The following is a 21,160-nucleotide window of genomic DNA, read 5'->3' as shown; positions in this document are numbered from 1 at the left end:
CACACCGCAATGACCGAACGCAGGGTCTCCATCCAAAAATGAGGAACTTTGAGAGCCACGTTCACCTTTTTTAAATCCAAAATCGAGCAGAAGGTCCCTTCCTTTTTTGGAACCACAGAATAAATGGAACATCGACATCTGCTATAGTTGTCAGTACCCACCCCGCCTGAGAGCCTATACCCTTGCAACAAAAGGAGACAGAGACCAAGTCTGGATGCATAGACCACAGCATTATTGTAAACAAAATTAATGTGAAATTCCCTACACGAGCTACCTGATCTCAATCGACACCAGCCGTGTCTGCCCAAGTGTTGTCCACCATGTTTCCTAGCAAAACAGCCATTGTGCAAGGGGGCCACTCAAGGCTGGCAAAGTTGGCCCACTGGCTCATGTACACATCTAAAAGCTGAGACAATTTCTTAATAAAGGTACAAAGTTAAATAACATTCTATCTAACATGATTTATCTGACTACTAACTCAAAACAAGGAATAGTATAAAACATGACTACCATACTACATTCAACATTTCACTTTAGACTTAACAGCAAGGGAGGGTGGGTGGGAATGTGGAGACCAAGAAAGAGGGGGTGATGGTCAGATAAGCCGTTTAAATCTTACCCGTGATGCAACTGCTGTGTGCCCGGGCCCCTTTCTATGTCATAACTATGCTGTGCAGGGGAAGGGGTGGGAAATACAGAAGCACGCCCCAATGCACATGCCCTCGTTTGTATCGAGAGGTGCTGTCCTGACCCGCGGCCTCGATGTTAAAAGAGGGCCATCATGCACTTGGCACGAGCCCTCACAATACTTTCCTGTCCCCCGTTCTTCTACGGGGACGGGAACAATGGCTCCCAGCATCTGTAAGCGGTTGACAGTTTCCTGTACTACCCACCTTTTGTTTACGGAAGTGCAAGGAGAGACCATGAACAAGTCGTTTAGCGGGCGAGCAAACTCTAAAGCGTAACCTTGTCTTATCACACTTAGGACCCATTGGTCCATCATGATCTTGGCCCACTGCTCGTAGACAAGAGTCAACCGAACCCCTATGACCGGCACAGAGGAGTGGACCAGCCTTGATTCATTGGGCGGACTTTGCTCCAGATGCCCCCTGGCTGGAACCATCTCTGTTCAGCTTTCAACCTCGAAAGGACTGGTTCCAGAATTTCTGCCTCCCAGTGCTTGTCTCTGGGCTCCTCTTGAAGCCCTATTCTGCCGAAACCGCCTATTCACCCTAAGGCGAGGCCGTGTAGAGAAGGACCTTTTCCGTCTTTCAGCTTATCCTCCGGCAATCTATGCCCTTTATTCTCTCCCAAATGTTTAATGAGATCCTCCAAGTCCTCTCTGAAAAGCAGTTTCCCTGTAAAAGGTATCGCTCCTAACTGAGACTTAGACGAAACGTCCGCTAACCAGTTCCTTAACCAAAAGAGCTGCCTGGCTGAGGCCGCCAACATCATAGTCCTAGACGACGTTCAGATGAGGTCATATAACACATCTGCTCCATAGGCCACCAGGGCTTCTAGCCGCTCGGCCTGCTTTGCCTCTGACACCAACATCGCTTTGTCAGCCTGCAACTGCTGTACCCAGCACAGACCTGCCCAGAGCATAAAACTGCTGCAAACCACAAATGCCCAGGGCAGACACCTCAAAGATCTTTTTGAGATAGACCTCTAACTTCCTGTCCTGCATATCCTTAAGTGCTGCAGAACCGGCCACTGGAATGTTTTTTTCTTCGTAATCGCAGACACTGAGGCATCCACAACAATTTAAGTGTGTCCTCTAGTAACGAATATAATTTATCCATTGCTCTACCAACCTTCAAACCGGTCTCTGGAGTATCTCACTCCCTGACCATTAACTTCTTCATCGATTTATGGAAGGGGAAGGCTTTTGCTGGACCTCTTAAGCCATCCATGACTGGATCCCTCTTCCTGATAAGATTCTTCTTGCGGAACCTAATTCCCAGCACCTTAAGGACACAGGGAATCAGGGGCCACAGTTCTTCCCTGTGGAAAAGACAAACCACCTTCGGATTGTCCCCCTCAACAATTGGGCTTGACCCCGCCCCTTCCAGATCCTGTCCCTCTGGAGAAGAATCCATCTCAGGAGGGTCCACTCCTGGAGGCTCCTCATCCTCCGAATCTCCCAAGGCCTCATCCGCAACATCTGAATGCGCAGCCCTACCAAGGACTCTCTGAATCCTGGTCGCACTGGTCCTTTTATTTATTTTTTATTTTTTTTAGGGCACGGACCCTACAAACCTTCTTGCCTGGGAAAATGCCACCTCACAGCCTTCCTGGCGAGATACGCCTTATGCATCAAAAGAAATTCGGAAGAAAAAAACTGCAGGATCATCAGGATCCTCCCCCAGGAGGTCCTCCTCTTCCCCAACAGACTCCCAGTTCCTCTGCGGGACTCCAATTGGCCAAGGACAGTGGTGGAGGGAGATCCCTCCCCCCCCCCCTGCCCTGCAGCTTCAGAAGCAGCCATGAGTGAAGCCTAAAATGGCCACCATTCCCTCGCTAACTGGGAAGGGGCTCACTGCGCTTGCATCACCCACAAGCCCTGCAGACTCATTACCTCCCTGACCCTTTTTCGGCCATTCCCGAGCCGCCCTCTCCCCCAGAGAGGCAGCAGGAACAAACACCAGCTCGGGACAGGTGCACGCATGCATCAACCACATGCGGTACACTGACTGCCTTGCAGCATAGCTCTTGCTGGCTCAATCGCACGCCCCGACAGCTGCTCAGAGGACGCTAAAGAAATGATGCAAGAGCTGTCGCAGCCTTGCCCCTGCATGGCTGCCTGCGATCAGCCCCTCGGGTCGATCGATGCAAACAAAAGAACTTTTTTTTTGTTTGTGCTTTTTTTTTTGTTTTTTGTTTTTGTTTTTTTTTAACTTTAAGGACACTTCCCTTGAAGATGGGCAGCAGGCTCTGCACATCCTCCTGGGGGAGAGGGAACTGGCCCCACCAGTTGTCTACCCCCGGCGGCGAAAGGACCGAGCCTAATAAGGGTTCCCAAACCCCTGCTTGTCCACCACAGCACCAGAAGGGATGGTCCCACCAGGACCTGCCAATCTTCTGGGAGAAAATCTTCTCTCCTTTTCTTTTCCCCTCTCTCTCTTTATATTTTTTAACTAATTTCCAGACTGCAGGTTTTGCACCTCTACGTCTGCTGGAGACAGAGAGGGACTGCAGATGGCACCAGGGATTATGAAGCAGTGTCAGTAAAACTTTCTCCGTCTCCATCTGCTGGAAGGGAGGCAAAACCCAGGCAGCTGGACAGATCTGGGTACGTACAGGGAAAGTAGTTTTCAATCAACTACAGGATTTCCTCAGTTCTGGTTCCATCTACATCATAATACAGAGACCCTGCTTCTGCATAATTTCGCTACGATTAGGGAGGGGTTTGACAAGGGACTTCAATATTTCTTGGTCCTTATTGGTTTACCTGCCGTCTTCGACACCATAAATCACCCTATTCTTTTGGGCCATCTTGAATCACTGGGTATTGTTTCTATAGTCCTCTGGTTTTCATCTTTTCTATCAGGCCGGTCTTACAGAGTGTTTACAGGCAACTCATCCTGCTCCACTGTACCTCCTATTACAGGGGTCCCTCAAGGCTCCTCACTTTTCCCTATACTATTCAAAATTTACCTACTCCTGCCATATTCTCTCTCAGCTCGATATCTCCTTCAAACTGTATGTCAATGACATACAATGTTTTTTTTCCCTATTACTTTTAGATTTTCTGCTGCATTCGACAAACTTGTACTCTGCTTTTCACAGCTCAGTGATTGGTTGCTATGTAACAGCCTTGGTCTAAATCTTGGTAAAACTGAGATACTTTTTCTTTCATGGACTGAAATGGATTCCATTCTCACCCACTGGTCCTTTAAAAACATTAACATTCAAATCAAATCCAAAACTTAAGATTTAGTTGGCCTCCTGGATTCTTCTCTCTCTCTGCACCTACAAATACAATCACTGGTTCGTAGCTGATCTTCTCTGACTGCTCCACACTATTAACCCATTCTTAAACACCTCCGATTTCTTTATCATCACACAGGCTTCAATTCTATCCTCTCTAGGCTACTGCTGTTCCCTCCATCTAGGGTTCCCCTCCAGTCTTCACTGCAGGCCTTACAGGTCATCAGGAACTCTGCAGCCCGTGTGGTCTCTGGGACTCCTTTACATGTGCTCGTCTCGCATTAGATTTAAAATCTTGCCATTAGTACTTAAACCTATTGAAGGCTTGCACCTAGTCGTTTTCCCAAACTCGTTTACTGCCCCACCTATTCCTTTAAAAAAGATCCAATTAGCCCAGTGTCGTGACTGTACGTTCAGTGTTGCAGGCTATAACTCCCAAAATGTCCTTAGGACAGAAAATTACCTTCTGAAATCAATCTGTTTTCTTCTGCATTTCCAGCCCAATTTACCCTTTTGGTCACTTCCATGCCTGGCCACTGTGATACATGTGGTTGAGAATAAGCCACCTTACCTTGTATGTATGTTTTTATCCTGTTTAAATGTCATAAAATCAATGCAATATTGAGATGTGTTTCTTTTAATACTATGTATGTTTACTGTAACCCGCTGCGATCTGTGGATTGGCAGGTTATAATTTTATAAATAAATACCCCTCTCTCTATGCATCTGTCCCTTGTCCTCCCCCAGATTTAAGATTTCAGCACCCACCGAAGCTGCACATGGTCCTAAAGAAAGCGAGGAATCTCTTTGACCTGGACATTTGGCACCCTCGGCAGCTGCCTGCCTGCCTCCCTCCTCGCTGTCTGTCCCTTCTTTTCTGTGGCACTCACTTTTCCACAGGCAGCACATGTGGTCCAGAGATGGAGTAGCGATAGATAAATGTCAGAAACTTCTGGAACACATCAAAAAATGGCCAGTGGGAAAGGACGCAGATGCTCTTTTTGGCTTGCACGGATTTGTTGGTGATGGGGCGCCTGTCCACCACGCTGAGCAGTCCCAGGCGCAGGCTCTGCTTCTCCGTCAGCTGCTCCCGGGGGTATGATTCATAGAACTGGATAGCAGCTCCGTACACCTACAGAAGGGCAGAAATAACCCAGGACTGAGCAGGGCAAAGAGGAGCCCATCCAAAGAAACAGGGAAGAAGGGAGGAAAATGGAGAACCCGCTTAAATACAGAGAAGAATTAATGGGGGCCTAGGAGGAGTCAAAGATTTGTAATTACACTGCAGCATGGTCTACAGATCATCTCTCCCCGGTAAGTCATTGATCCTTCTCTTGCCACTGCTCACTTGGTTTTTACCTTGCCCCCTAGGGCTCCGGTGAGCACAAACGTTGAGAACACAGGCAGCTGGTACTTGGTATTCGGTGGCCAGCTCTCAATGGTCGCACCCATTGGTAAGCAGAACACTGGCACAGAATCTGGCAAGGGGAAGGCATCCTTGTCCTGGGCAGGATAGCGTCCGATCAGTCCTGCAGTTTCATTCCAAGACAGAAACAGAAACAGTGAAAGGAAAAGGCTGCAGCACTCCAGAGAGCCGCAGAGGTCTGGGAGGAATCACTCCCATGTCCTTCTGGTGACAAACATCCCTGGGCACATCAGGGACTGTCCAATAATCGCAGTGTGATTATTCCAGTCAGAATCTACGGCAGGCCCCAAGCTCCCTGAGCTGTATTATAGGAACCTAATGCAACCGCCGGCCATGTTACAGCAATAGCAATATCCCAACGTAGGTGAGGCGAAGAAAGCAAAACTAAAAGGTACAACACACCTGCTTTGTACACCAGTGAGTGCGCTTTCGACATGGCCTTCTTATAGCAGAGGAAGAGAGCTGGACCCCACTACAAGGACAGAGAAAAGAATGAAGGATCAGATGCAGAAGAACTCACTCCCAGGGACTGCCAAGGACCAAGCCAAACTGGGCAGGGGTGGGGAAGGCATTACCATGGGGGAAGAGGAATGAGCTGGTTAGAGAGTTAATCCTCATGTTACTCACCATGGGAGAGGGAAAGGAAAATTGGTCTTTACTTACTAATTTTCATTCCTGGAATACCACGGATCAGTAAGGACGCCTGGGGATTGTGCTTCCCTTCCAGCAGATGGAGACAAAGAAGTTTTCACTGGCACTGGCATATAACCAAGAGTGCCACCTGCAGTCGCTCAGTATTGACCTGTACCCAAGCCAACATTATTCCTACAACAATCCTAATAAATATGTAACACGATTTATCCCAAAACGAGCAAGGGGGAAAAAGGATAAACCCCGCCTTGAAAGAAAACCCTTTACTTTGTAACTCCCAACCAAGAGAACACACTTGAAATCTTAAGTAGCTCTGCAGCCTATATACAATAGAACCATGACAGAAGTACAAGCAGCCTCTTCCCCACACCAGGGTGGGACCCTGGACTGATCTGTGGTATCCCAGGAATGAAATTTAGCAGGTAAGAACCAATTTTCCTTTCCTGTTCATACCCGGATCAGTCCAGAGTCCTGGGATGTACTCAAGCTCCCCTAACTAGGCTGGGACTGCGAGAGTCCCGCTATAAAACTCTCACCAAAGCCCTTGGTCTCTGGGGACTGGACATCCAAACGATAATGTCTGGAGAAAGTGTGCAACGATTTCCAAGTAGCCGCCCAACAAATTTCCTGTGGCACTGGAACTCAGCCCAAGAAGCTGCCTGAGACCGAACTGAATGAGCCCTCAATCCCACCGGGACAGGGCGTCCTTTACGGATATAAGCCAAGCTTATAGCTTCCTTCAACCATCTTGCTATCGTAGACTTTGAAGCCTTCTGGCCCTTCTTAGGACCACTCCACAACACAAAAAGATGGTCAGACACCCTGACGTTATTAGTATCCCTGAGGAATCGCAACAAAATCCACTTCACCTCCAAGCATCGCAGATCTTTAGTGAGTGGAGCAGACACGTCTAAACCTGGAAAAGCCAGAAGTTCCACGGTGTTGTTCAAACGAAATGCTGACACAACCTACAGGAGAAAAGAGGGCGCTGTCCTCAATGAAATCCCAGAATCCGAAATCCTCAGAAAAGGCTATCTGCACAACAGCACTTGCAGCTCCGAAATCCTGTGGGCGGAACAAATGGCCACCAAAAACAACACCTTTAACATGAAGTCCTTCAACGTTGCCCTTCTCAAGAGAGGCTCCACACATGCCTCTGAGGACTAAATTTAGGTTCCATGAGGGACATATTCTCCACAGTAGGGGACACAGATGCTTTGCCCCAGGGAGGAATTGAACCACATCTGGGTGAGCTGCCAACGATACTCCATGCACCTTGCCTCAAAGACAGCTAAAGGCCAAGCCTTTCTTCAAACCCTCCTGGCAAGAAAGCCAAGATGTGAGATATTGAGGCTTGAGTGGAGACCACTCCCTGGTTAGTGCACTAGGACTCAAAAAACCTTCCAAACTCTGACATGTGCCAAAGTGGAAATCTTTTTAGCCTGCATGAAAGTGGAAATCACATCCTCCGGGTACCCTTTTTCTCTCAAATGGCACCTCTCAAAAGTCAGGCTGCGAGACAAAAGCAGTCCACCTGATCAGAAAATATTTGGCACTGCTGCAGAAGGTTCGGCAACTAAGTCGCAGCAGAACATCGACCACCAGGTTGACCAGATCCACAAACCAAGGGTGCCTTGGCCACTCTGGCACCAACAGAAATCACCTCTCCGGGGTAATCTTCTATTCCCCTTATCAGTTTCCTCACAAGGCCACGGAGGAAACACATACAGTAAAATTCCCCAGGGCCATGGAAGAACCAGAGCATCTAGGCCCTCTGCTCACTTCTGTGACAGAAAAACCAGGGTGCCTTGGCATTCTTTCGAGACACCATGAGGTCTAAGCTGGGGGTACCCCACCGGCGACAAATCAGAACCATCGCTTCTTCCAACAGCTCCCACTCCCTGGGGTCCAGTTTCTGCTGAGAAAATCCTCCTGTACATCGTCCACTCCGGCAATGTGAGACACTGTGAGAATCGCCAGATTCTGCTCCGCCCAGAAAAATAAGTCGCAAGCTTCCTGGACTACTGCCCGACTCCAGATTCCCCCTTGTCAGTTGATGTAAGCACCATGATCGCATTGTCTGACAATATGTGCACTGAACAGCCGCTCAAAAAAGGCAGAAAAGCAATTAATGCAAACCGCACTACCCTCTTTTCCAAATGATTGATAGACCAGGACTTCTCTTCCGTGGACCACTGTCCCTGGGCCAACTGATTCTGGCACATTGCCCCCCAGCCAAAGAGACTGGCATCGGTGGTAGCTACCACCCAGTTCAGAACCTCCAAGGCCACAACGAGCCTGAGATTCTCCTGGCCAAGCCACCATGAAAGACTGGACCTGGCAGGTTCCTCGAGCCACAAAGGAAGGTGAAACTGCTCTGACAATGGGTCCGAACACGAGAGGAGGGACAGCTGCAGAGGTCTCATTTGGGCAAAGACCCAAGGGACTAGCTCCGATGTCGAGGCCATAGATCCCAACACCTGAAGGTAATCCCAGACCCTAGGAATTGCTGCATCCAACAACCTGCACAGCTGCTCCTGCAGTTTGAGAATACGCGCATCATCAGGAACACCTTCCTCATTCTGGTGTCAAAACATCCTCCCAAGAATTCTAGAAATTGAGAGGGGATGAGATGATTCTTCGTCAAACTTACTACCCAGCCCAGAGATCGCAGCTGCTCCAATCCCTGAGACACCACCTGAGTCCCCAGGGCCTCCGACTTCGCTCAAATGAGCCAGTTGCCCAGATATGGGTGAACCAAGATGCCCTTCTTCCTGAGGGTTGCGGCCACCACAACCATTACCTTGGTAAATGTCTGTGGCACCGTGGCCAGACCAAACAGAAGAGCACAAAACTGAAAATGTTTCCCAGAGGACTATGAAGCGCAGAAACCACTGGTGATCTGGATGGATTGGAACGTGCAAATATGCTTCGGTCAAGTCCAGAGAAGCCCAGAATTCTCCCTTGCGCACTGCCCAAATCACCGATCGCAGGGTATCCATTTGGAAATGTGGAACCCAGAGAGTCACATTCACCTTTTTCAGATCTAAAATTGGACGGAAGGACCCTTCCTTCTTCAGGGCCACGAAATAAATGGAATACCTTCCGTCCTTTGTTCCTCTGTAGGAACGGGAATTATGGCTCCCAGTTTTTGTAACCGATCCACAGTTCCTTAAACCACCTCTCTCTTGTAGCCAGGGGCACAGGGGGAAAACATAAATAAGTCCCAGAGCGGACGAGAACATTCTAATGGGTAGCCATCTCTTATCACACAGAGTACTCACTGGTCTGTTGTGACTTGGTCCACTCCTCATAAAACAGAAAGAAACATCTTCCCACTCAAGGGAGAGAGGAGTGGACTAGAGTCGCTTAACCCTGGAAGAGACCTTCTCTGTCTGACTTTCTACCCCCCTCGAAAGGACCGATTCCTGGATTGCTGCCTCCCAGCGCCCTGCCTCTGGGTTTCTGCCGAAGACCTACCAGGATGAAACTGCCTGCTCGACCGAAAATGGGAGCACCCAGCAAAGGAACCTCTGTTCCTTTTTGGCTTATCCTCTGGCAGCCTATGGCCCGTGGACTCTCCAAGCTGCTTCACAAGCTCCTCTAAGTCTTCTCCAAACAGAAGCTTTCTCTTGAACAGCAGGGCTCCCAAGACTTAGACAAAACATCCGCCAACCAGTTCCTCAACTAGAGAAACCTTCTTGCCAACACCACAGACATCATAACCCTGGAAGAAGTTCTGATAAGGTCATATGAAGCGTCCGCAACATAGGCCGCTGCTGCCTCCAGGCAGTCCGCCTGCTTAGCCTTGGACGGAGATAGAGCTCTAGTAGCCTGTAACTGCTGCACCCAGCGTAAACTGGCCCTCTGCATGAAACTACTGCACATCACCGCATGAATGCCAAGGGGAGACACCTCAAACACCTTTTTGAGGTGAATCTCCAACTTCCTGTCATGTATATCTTTCAGCGCTGCTGAGCCAGCTACAGGAATGGTGACCGCCAACACAGACATGTCCACCTTAGGAAGTGCCAACAATTCAAGTGTGTCCTCAGGCAAGGGATACAGCTTAGCCATTGCCCAGCCTACATTCAGGCCCATCTCCGGAATGTCCCACTTCCTGACTACCACTTCCTGACTACCTGATTTCAACGGCGCCCCCACGCCCGAGCACTGCTTCGGCTGCCACTCCAATGCCGTGCTTGCTGGCTCTGACACGTCCTCTCTACCAGAATGGCAGCGGGAACACAATCCGGCATGGGACAACTGCGCGCGAGCATCGCCGCAGGAGAGAGATGCACTGCCACGCGCCATTCACAAACAAAACACTGTCTGCTGACATGCCTGACCGTGTAGCAAAAACTATCCCGCCACCACACACGGAGATCAGTCTCACTGCCCACTGCCCAAGCACTCACCTCTGAACAGCCCCAGACTCTTAAACAAAGACTTCCCGGCCACCAGTACCCTTGCCGCACAATCTTTCTCCCCCACCTTCAATTAAACTTTTACTTTTTTTTTTTTTTATATGCACCTTTAAATCAGACAGAGAAAAGAAAAGGGGTACTTTCCTGACTGAAGAGCTGCTGGACTCCACCTGTTCTCCTGTGGGGGGGGGGGGGGAGAGAGGAAACTGCTCCACCAGCTAATCACCCCCCTGCAGCGAAAAAGCAAGTCAGAGAAGGGTCCCCAACCCCCTGCTCGTTCCCCTCGACACCAGCAGGGATAGTCTCACCAGGGCCTCACAACCTTCAGGGAGGGATACTAGCAGCTGTCTTCATTCCCTCTTTTTTTTTTTTTTTTTTTACTGCAGGTTTTGCACATCTACCATCTGCTGGAGACAGAGAAATACAGGTCAATACTGAGCGACTGCAGGTGGCACTCCTGGCTATATGCCCATGCCAGTGAAACTTTCTCTGTCTCCATCTGTTGGAAGGGAGGCCTAATCCCAGGAGTCTGGAGTGATCTGGGTATGAACAGGAATGAGCTGGTCAGAGAGTAATACTTCATGTTACTCACCATGGATGAGGGAATGAGCTGGTTAGAGAGTTATACCTCATGTTACCAATGATTAGGGAAGGAAATTAGCTGGTTACAGAGTAATACTATATGTTGCTCAATGGGGGGGGCAGGGGAGCAAGAAGCTGGTCACAGAGTAATACCACATGTTACTCGCCATGGGGGGGGGGGGCCTGGTTACAGCATAATACCACGTTACATATGGCAGTGGGGAATGAGCTGGGGAGAGTTATTCCTCGTGTTACAGACGATTAGGAAAGGAAATTAGCTGCTTACAGACTAATACGTCATGTTACTCACCATGGCTGTATTGAGGTTTTTGTCCACACGGCAGAAAGTGTGGGGGGTACTCTCCCCCTTGCTGGGATTAATGATACAGATGTCAGTCACACCAAGCATGTTCAGGCCCTGGGACCTGAGAGCCCGACGATACATCAGAAACGTATGATGGTGCCCAGGGCCCCCTGAGTTCAGATTAGCAGAGTGGCTGTATGGTGTGGTATCGATGACCTGGTAGTCCAAATTCAGGTGATCCTTCCCTTCATAGAAAACCCTGAAAGCATCAGATAGAAGAATACATGGCACTACCGGCATTTCACACACCCGACATTTGTGCCTCCTCTCCATTATTCCCAGCATCCTCTTTTACTTCAGCATTTGGCTTCCTACATCCATTACTCTGTCTTGCTCCTTATCCTACCATCACTCCCAGCCTCCAGCTCCCCACCCCTCCTCCCAGTGTTTGGTTTTCCACAAAATCTATAACACTGACAATCTTACTTCCATTCCTTCCCCGCTCCTCTGAGTCCCTCCCCCCACCCTGCCCCTTGACTTTTCCCTACCCCAGTTCGATGATCGGGGGCTTGTCCCTTCCTCGTCTGTAGCAGATGTACTTTTGGGACGTGCTCAGAATACCAGCGTTGAGGTCTGCAGGGTGCCCTGTAGGGGTGTTTTCTATGCAGGTGAAGCCTTCTGGCACTTCCTCTCCCAGTGCCCGGACAATGACGGTCACATCGGTGATGGGCTCTGTGGGACGTGCCACGCGCTGGTGGCTCTCATCATCCAAGGGCTTAGAAGTGTCCGTCAATCCCGCCACCACAAAATAGTCCACAAGCTGTGGTGGCTGCTCCTCCATCATGACTGAGGCACCTCCCAGCATCTGTCAAGGGCGGGAAAACAAGATTAGCAAACAGATTTCATCTGCTATGACACTCTAGGGGCTTCCGTTCCAATCAGCTGTATGGTAAAGCAGAGTGTCTACGATCTGGGTACAGTCTCTCTACTCTTTACCCTATTCTTTTTGCCATGCTGGACAGATGAAACAGCAGATAACCGTAGATAAAGACCAACTGTCGGCCCAGCTAAAGACAGATTCCAGCCGCATCGGAACATGCAGTATTACTCTGTAACCAGGTTCACCCTCCCCCATGGTGAGTAATATTGATTTTGCGTGTTTCTAATCGCATGTACGCTCTAAGTTTATTTTTGTAGTTTGGCCTGTGGAAGATATTCCTGCGGCTCCTTTCGGCTTCCATCCCAACTGGAACCAGTCTCTGTTGGAGGCTGATGGCATCATAGCTCATTTGCAACCATCCAAGGGTTTTCCCCTGATTTTATAAATCCCTCACCACTGTTGCAGCAAACAGCCTCAGGGCCAGAAACCGCAAGCCTTTCCAGAACCAGTTCACAGCGCTCTCCAGTAGCTGTGAATGCTTCCTCCACATGCTCAGTTCCAGTCAGGCCTGGGGCTTCCATGCACAGCACTGCCTCCACTCCAGTCCATATGGTCAATTAGCAAAGTATGAAAGAAAGTAAGTGTTATTAAAGACTTCCAGTTGGCACAGAGTGACTTGCTAAAAACAAGATAACCTGCACCAATAAATAAGCTCAGAGCAACAGGACGATTGACACAGCAAACCAACAGGCAGTAGAAGGGGCATATGAACATGGCATTCTGGGGCAGGACAATGGATGCATGAACAGGTCCCATGGAGGTCAATTTGAAAAGGGTTTAGGGAAGAAGGTCTTTACTTATCGTATGTGTAAAGAAAACGGATTAGTACATTGGTCCAGGTCCCCAGCTTTCATCCTTGGCCTTAACTCCTATTTTATATGTTCATCGTTGGAAAGGTAGTTTGAGAGAGTGCAGTCTATGCAGGATAGCAAATATTGTATTAAGCGATTACAAGTTGGGGGTCACTCAGATTGATATAAACTAGTTTTAATGACCCTTGGCAGCAAATATAAGTTTACTAGAAAGAAATAATGATTGTTCCTGAATCTTAAAGGCAATCTTGTTCAATGTTTTATGTCTTGATACACTTAAGAACATAATAAATGCTGTGCTGGATCAGACCAAGGTCTATCAGGCCTAGCATCCTGTCTCCAACAGTGGCCAGTCTGAATCAAAAGTATTCTGCAGATCTATTTCTTATTACTCATTCCCAGGGATAGCAATAGCTTTCCCAAGACTACCTGGCTAAGGAGAAATTACTACTTACCTGATAATTTAGTTTTCCTTAGTGTAAACAGATGAACTCATGGCCAGTGGGTTATGCACCTATGCCAGCAGATGGCGACAGAGCAAACTGACGTCACAGTATATATATATACCCCTGCAGTGACATCAGCCTGCCAGTATTCTCTTCAAAAGCCAACTGTGGACAGACTAGCAAAAAAACTTAATTAAAAACAGACAATCATTACTGTACTCAACCAAAAGGAAACACTAAACTCAGGCAATAAATGTATGTACCCCAATCTAGGGACTGGATGAACACTTACCAGTTATCCTGTGGAACACGTAGCCACACAGGAGGCCCATTAATACAATCATTCGGCAGCCAAGGGCAGGGAGTCCATTTGTTTACACTAAGGAAAACTAAATTATCAGGTAAGTAGTAATTTCTTCTCTCTTAGCATGTAGATAGATGGACTCAGGACCAGTGGTATGTACCAAAGCTACTCCCTAATAAGATGGGAGGCTGCCCACTGCCCAGTCAAAACCGCACGTGCAAAGACTGCACCCTCCTGGGCCTGCATATCCAGACAGTCTGCAACGGCTTTGTCCCGCCTACCTGACTCTTCTTGCAGCTCCTCCCGCACACCTCGGACTACTGGCTGCCGACCTCTCCGGCATCCCCGGACCTGCTTTGGTGCTGCCTCCCGCCATGCTCCTCCAAGGTACCATAGGGCGCGCGCACGCCGCCCTCATCTTTATTTCCTCGTTGGCGCGAACCTCAGGGGCGTCCCCCTGAGATGACGTCACGCTGCCCGGATATTTAAGCCTACTACTTTTGCTAGCTAATCGAGTTAGCAACCCCGTAACACTACGGATGGGATTCGCTCTCCGTACCGAAGCTACTCTGCCACTCCAGCATTAACTGGAACTCTTATTGCTAATGGGGTACCCGCTCCTCGGGAGCCTCTTCTGCTTCTTTCAGGTGCTGTCAGGAAACCGGTACTTGCTCCTCGAGGGCCCATGTTCCCTGAGTCGCTGCCTGCATCTACAACCCTTTCGACTTGGAAGACTTCACTAACAGTTTCCATGTGTGAGTACAACTACCATCTATTCCACAGTATTGCTTCCCTGGAGCCAGGTACTCGCTCCTCGAAGGCCTGCCCTCCCTGTCTTGGAGCTTCTCCTATTCTACCTGGGACTCTGTGTGTTTCTCACTGTGTACTCATAACTCTCAGTCTCTTTCCACTACAGCACAGCCAAGCAGAGGATTCGCTGTTCCAGTGTCCTGTGGGATACTCGCCCAGCCGAGCTCAACATCAACTACTCACTACTGCCACCTCTGGTAGTTTCCAAAACTGTTTAAATAAAGATTCAAATCTGTGTTTGTGTGTTCAGAGTCTAGCCAGACACCGTGGTCCCTCATGGGACTGCCCCCCATGGGCGTGGTCAGCTGCCACAGTTTCCAAGGATCCACTCAAACATCAATAACCATAACAGTATGTAAGGAGGACCATGTCGCAGCTCGGCAAATGTCGATGGGGGACAACAATCTAACCTCTGCCCACGACACTGCCTGAGCCCTAACCTGAGTAGGCAATGGCTTTTCTGTGGCCACATGATTGTGATTACCTCCTTAATCCAGCAAGCTACTGAAGTCCGCGAGGCCGGTTCACCCTGTTTACCTCCAACATTAAGGACAAAAAGGCGATCCATCTTTATGAAAGGCTTAGAAACTTCCAGTACTTCAAGACATATTTCTTGGCATCCAAGAGATGCAACAGGCAATACTCCTCCGCATCTCTTTCCTTCTCCAGAGAAGGCAAGGAAATGGACTCAAGTGAAAATCAGAGACCACTTTAGGTAAGAATGAAGGAACAATACGCAGTTGAATCGCTCCTGGAGGCACCCGCTGGAATGGCTACCGACAAGACAAGGCCTGCAGCTTGGAAATTCGATGCACAGAACATATCGCCACCCGAAACACTGACTTCAAGGTCAATAACCGCAAGGAAAGGCTACGCAGTGATCGAAACATAGGGCCCACCAAGAAATCCAACACCAGGTTAAGCCTCCACAAAGGAACTGGTTACCGCAAGGGAGGAAGAGGATGTTTCGCTCCCTTCAAGAAACGAGCCACATCAGGATGAGACGATAAGGATTCACCAGGCACCTGGCCCCTGAAACAGGCAAGAGCTGCAGCCTGTACCTTCAACAAATTAAGGGCCAACCCTCTATTTAACCCATCCTGCAAAAATTCCAAAATGAACGGGATCTTAACTGGACAAGGAAAAACACCTCGATCCTTACACCAACATAAGAACATAAGAACATAAGAAAATGCCATACTGGGTCAGACCAAGGGTCCATCAAGCCCAGCATCCTGTTTCCAACAGTGGCCAATCCAGGCCATAAGAACCTGGCAAGTACCCAAAAACTAAGTCTATTCCATGTAACCATTGCTAATGGCAGTGGCTATTCTCTAAGTGAACTTAATAGCAGGTAATGGACTTCTCCTCCAAGAACTTATCCAATCCTTTTTTAAACACAGCTATACTAACTGCACGAACCACATTCTCTGGCAACAAATTCCAGAGTTTAATTGTGCGTTGAGTAAAAAAGAACTTTCTCCAATTAGTTTTAAATGTACCCCATGCTAACTTCATGGAGTGCCCCCTAGTCTTTCTACTATCCGAAAGAGTAAATAACCGATTCACATCTACCCGTTCTAGACCTCTCATGATTTTAAACACCTCTATCATATCCCCCCTCAGTCGTCTCTTCTCCAAGCTGAAAAGTCCTAACCTCTTTAGTCTTTCCTCATAGGGGAGTTGTTCCATTCCCCTTATCATTTTGGTAGCCCTTCTCTGTACCTTCTCCATTGCAATTATATCTTTTTTTGAGATGCGGCGACCAGAATTGTACACAGTATTCAAGGTGCGGTCTCACCATGGAGCGATACAGAGGCATTATGACATTTTCCGTTTTATTCATCATTCCTTTTCTAATAATTCCCAACATTCTGTTTGCTTTTGTGACTGCTGCAGCACACTGCACAGACGATTTCAATGTGTTATCCACTATGACACCTAGATCTCTTTCTTGGGTTGTAGCACCTAATATGGAACCCAACATCGTGTAATTATAGCATGGGTTATTTTTCCCTATATGCATCACCTTGCACTTATCCACATTAAATTTCATCTGCCATTTGGATGCCCAATTTTCCAGTCTCACAAGGTCTTCCTGCAATTTATCACAATCTGCTTGTGATTTAACTACTCTGAACAATTTTGTGTCATCTGCAAATTTGATTATCTCACTCTTTGTATTTCTTTCCAGATCATTTATAAATATATTGAACAGTAAGGGTTCCAATACAGATCCCTGAGGCACTCCACTGTCCACTCCCTTCCACTGAGAAAATTGTCCATTTAATCCTACTCTGTTTCCTGTCTTTTAGCCAGTTTGCAATCCACAAAAGGACATCGCCACCTATCCCATGACTTTTTACTTTTCCTAGAAGCCTCTCATGAGGAACTTTGTCAAACGCCTTCTGAAAATCCAAGTATACTATATCTACCGGTTCACCTTTATCCACATGTTTATTAACTCCTTCAAAAAAGTGAAGCAGATTAGTGAGGCAAGACTTGCCCTGGGTAAAGCCATGCTGACTTTGTTCCATTAAACCATGTCTTTCTATATGTTCTGTGATTTTGATGTTTAGAACACTTTCCACTATTTTTCCTGGCACTGAAGTCAGGCTAACCGGTCTGTAGTTTCCCGGATCACCCCTGGAGCCCTTTTTAAATATTGGGGTTACATTTGCTATCCTCCAGTCTTCAGGTACAATGGATGATTTTAATGATAAGTTACAAATTTTTACTAATAGGTCTGAAATTTCATTTTTTAGTTCCTTCGGTACTCTGGGGTGTATACCATCCGGTCCAGGTGATTTACTACTCTTCAGTTTGTCAATCAGGCCTACCACATCTTCTAGGTTCACCAAGCCTCAAATACTCTCCAAACTCGTAAATAGGCTAAGGGAGTGGAGAACTTTCAAGCTCATAGCAAGATGGCAATCACCGCAGAAGAATATCCATGCTTCAACAAGCGAACTCTCTCAAGGGCCATATTGTAAGACAAACCAGAGTCAGATCTTCGTGAAGGACAGGCCCCGCTGCAACAGATTCTTGTACGATGGAAGATAAAGGGGGGGTCTCTACCAGAAGTCTTCGTAGATCTGCATACCATGCTCTTCTGGGCCAATCCAGTGCCACCAGGAGCACCACTCTGCTATGGCCTTCGATTCTATGAACTATTCTGCCCATCATGGGCCATGGGGAAAAGGCATACAGCATACAGCAGCTTGTCTTCTGGTCAGATTTACACAAGAGCATCGACACCCAAGGACCTCGGATCTCTCCTGTGACAGAAGAATCGAGGAACCTTTGCACTGCAAGAAGTCACCAGCAGGTCTAGGAACAGAAAGCCCCAGAAATCCACTATGAGCTGAAACGTCTTGTCTGACAGTACCCATTCTCCTGGGTCCAGACTCTTCCTGCTGAGAAAGTCTGCTCTTACATTGTCTTTCCTGCAATGTGAGATGCCGAGTTCACCTGGAGATGCCCTTCCACCCATTCCATAAGTTGATCTATTTACAGTGATATTTGCTGGCTCTTGGTTCCTCCCTACCGATTGATGTAAGCCACCATTGTTGCATTGTCCAACATTACTTAGACTGCTCGACTCTGCAGACAAGTGCTGAACTGCAAGCAAGCCAACCAGACTGCCTGGGCTTCCAGGCAATTGATGCTCTAGAGAGAGAGACTTCTTTATTTCAACGTCCTTGCGCCATTAGTTCTTGACAGTGAGCTCTCCAATCCTGGAGACTTGTATTTGTTGTGAGTACCAATCAATCCGGCGATGTCAAGGAAATGCCCTTTCCCAGATGATCTGCTTGCAACCACCACTGGAGGTGAGAGCAGATTTCCACTGGCAAGTGGAGCCATATTGAATAGTCTTGAGACTTTGGGTTCCAACTAGATAGCAGGGAGCACTGAAGAGGACACATATGTGCTCTCACCCACAGCACCACTTCCGGGGTTGCCGCCATCAAACCGAATGCCTGTAGATAGGACCACACTGTTGGGTGTATAGTGTTCACCAAAAGACGCAGCTGCAACATCAGCTTCTGAAAACAAACTTCTGTCAGGAAATCTTTGCTCTGCCTCATGTCGAACCAAACACCCAGGTACTCCAACAACTGAGATGGCTGAAGACTGTTCCTATTTATTTATTTATTTTTAATTTTTATATACCAAAGTTCTTGTAGGGACTACAAATCACTCCGGTTTACATAAAACGAAGAACTGCTCAACAGAGAGCGGAGCTTTACATGGAACCGTAGAACATATGGAACAGTATAACTGGTTGACAATTTAACATAATACTAAATAAAGTGATAATAGTTTAACTGGAAATAAAGAAATATAATATTTTATATATAAGAAGTATAACTATTTAACGTAGCAATAAATATAAAAATAAGCAATGCCAAATAAATATATGAAATAAAGTGAATTTTTGAGGAAATTTTGTTCCTGGCTAAGTTTTGAGGAAATTTTGTTCCTGGCTAAGTTCACCACCCAACTGAGCTCCTGCAATAGGGAGATTACCATGCGGGTCACCAGGCAGCTCTCTTCCAGGGACCTGGTTCAAATCAGCCAGTCATCCAAATATTGGTGTACTAGGATTCCATCCTCTCTCAACTCTGCCGTCACCACCACCATATCCTTGGAAAAAGTTCTGGGAATGGTGGCTAGACCAAAAGGCAGCGCCCGAAACTAATAATGACGCCTGAACACCACGAAACACAGAAAACATTGGTATTCCAAATCGGATGGGGATGTGGAGGAATGCCTCGGACAGATCCAAAGAGATCAGAAATTCCGACTGCACGGCCATTATCACCAAGTGCAATGTTTCTATGCAAAAATGAGTAATTCACAAATGACGGGTGACTCCTTTGAGATCCAGGATGGGACAAAAGGAGCCCTCCTTCTTGGGCACAACGAAATAAATGGAGTATCGCCCTGTACTTTCTTGAGACGTAGGTATTGAACCACAGCCCTCAGACTGAGGAGCCTTGATAGTGTAGATTCCACTGCCTGCTTCTTCTGCGGGGAGTGGCAGGGAGACACCATGAACACATCGCAAGGAACAGTGCGAATCTCCAGTACATATCCTCCTCAAATCACCTCCAGGACCCACTGATCCGATGTGATCTCGACCCATCTGATAGAGAGGTGTCCCCCTATTCCCTGTTCCCGAGGGTGGGTCGGCAAACCTTCATTGTGAGGCTCGGAGCCCGTGTCTTTCTTGGGCTGTCTAGGACAAAAGGACTGAAACCTGCTGAAAGGCCGAGTCCTCAAAGTTCGACCCTCTGTAGGGGCGAAACCCTTGGAACCCCTAAGACATCTCTTCATACCAAAGGGGCGCAGTAACTGCTTCTTATCCTCCAGTAACCGAGGAACTGGGGATTCACCCCACTTACTGGCCAATTTCTCCAACTTGCTCCCAAACAAGAGCAAGTCTTTAAAGGCAATTTTGTAAAATTAGATTTGGAGGTCGCGTCGGCTGACCAATTTCGTGGCCACTACTACCAAAGCAATTCCTCTGGCCAAGGTACGGGCCAAATCGCAGCCTGCATCTACTAAAAAAGGCAGCGGTGGGTTCCATAACTGCTCTGGAATTCACTCCAGAATCATCAACTTCCTGAGAGAGAAGCAGACAAGAGTGAGCCAACAGGGAACAACAGGAAGCTATCTGCAATGTCATTGCCACTGCTTCAAATGCTTAGTCAAGGATGGCCTCAATCCTCCCTATAATGCACATCCTTCAAGGCCGCTCCTCCCTCCAAGAGGATAGTTGTCTGCTTACAGACAGCAGAGACCAGCGCATTCACTTTCGGAAAATGCAGATGCTCTCTCAACACTGAATCCAGGGGTACAGTCCTTCTAAGATTCGACCCCTTTTGAAATTTGCCTCCGAGGCGTCCCATTCAAAATCAATCAATTCTTGAATGGCTTTTGTAACAGAAAAAAACAAGAGGCTTTACCAAGGAAACCAAAATGGGATTTTTCTTTGGCTCAGACATGGAATCTGAACCAGGTACTCCCAGCATCTTCAAAGTCTGGGGAATCAGGGCCAGCAGTTCATCTCTATGAAGAAACCACAACATAGTCCTACATGGTTCCAGACTCGGAGGAATTTCCCCATCCACCAGAAAGTCAGGGTCTGCCTTATCATCAGTGCTATCCAGATTCCTGTTGGGAATACCCACAGCTAACCAAAGGTGTGCTTCGGTGCTTAAACACAGTACCAGAAGAGGGAGAGGCCACCGCCTGAGTATCTGATCTGACAGGATTGGACGGGGCCGAGGACTGCATCTGAAGAAAGGATTGCAATCCTTGAAAAATTCTACCCAAGAAAAGGCAGAAGGACCTATGCCAAAACCAGAAGGCACTTGTGCGGGGGCCCACTGAGCTGCCATCCCCCGCTGAGGAACCAGTTAAGGAAGTTCCAAGGTCAGGTGTTCCTCCGGACAAGTCCTTAACCAGGCCATCATCAGGCTAGGAAGAACCAGGCTTAGTAAAAACAGAGGAAGATAATTC

General features: G+C 47.9%; 1 protein-coding gene across 9 annotated transcripts in view; it reads right to left on the bottom strand.

Moving 5' to 3' along the window:
• The window catches only part of DENND4B (DENN domain containing 4B), a 120,807-nt gene that overhangs the window by 85,573 nt on the left and 14,074 nt on the right, over positions 1-21,160 (bottom strand). For 3 of the 9 annotated variants that reach the window (XR_003853000.1, XM_029580314.1, XM_029580311.1), the window contains exons 1-6: positions 12,655-13,106; positions 11,869-12,185; positions 11,327-11,579; positions 5,759-5,828; positions 5,290-5,459; positions 4,821-5,062 (exon numbers count right to left, since the gene is read on the bottom strand). Coding sequence is in view for 8 of the 9 variants with exons in the window: in XM_029580314.1 (XP_029436174.1) it covers positions 4,821-5,062; positions 5,290-5,459; positions 5,759-5,828; positions 11,327-11,579; positions 11,869-12,185; positions 12,655-12,750 (1,148 nt within the window). In the remaining variant the exon portion in view is untranslated. Of the gene's footprint in view, positions 1-4,820; positions 5,063-5,289; positions 5,460-5,758; positions 5,829-11,326; positions 11,580-11,868; positions 12,186-12,654; positions 13,107-21,160 lie in introns of those variants that run through there. The other 6 variants (XM_029580309.1, XM_029580310.1, XM_029580312.1 and 3 more) reach the window with 4 other exon arrangements.

The sequence above is a fragment of the Rhinatrema bivittatum genome, chromosome 16, assembly GCF_901001135.1.
Source record: "Rhinatrema bivittatum chromosome 16, aRhiBiv1.1, whole genome shotgun sequence".
Taxonomy (NCBI): domain Eukaryota; kingdom Metazoa; phylum Chordata; class Amphibia; order Gymnophiona; family Rhinatrematidae; genus Rhinatrema; species Rhinatrema bivittatum.
The sequence above is the reverse complement of the archived record's forward strand: the minus strand, read 5'-3'. Positions and strand labels throughout refer to the sequence as shown.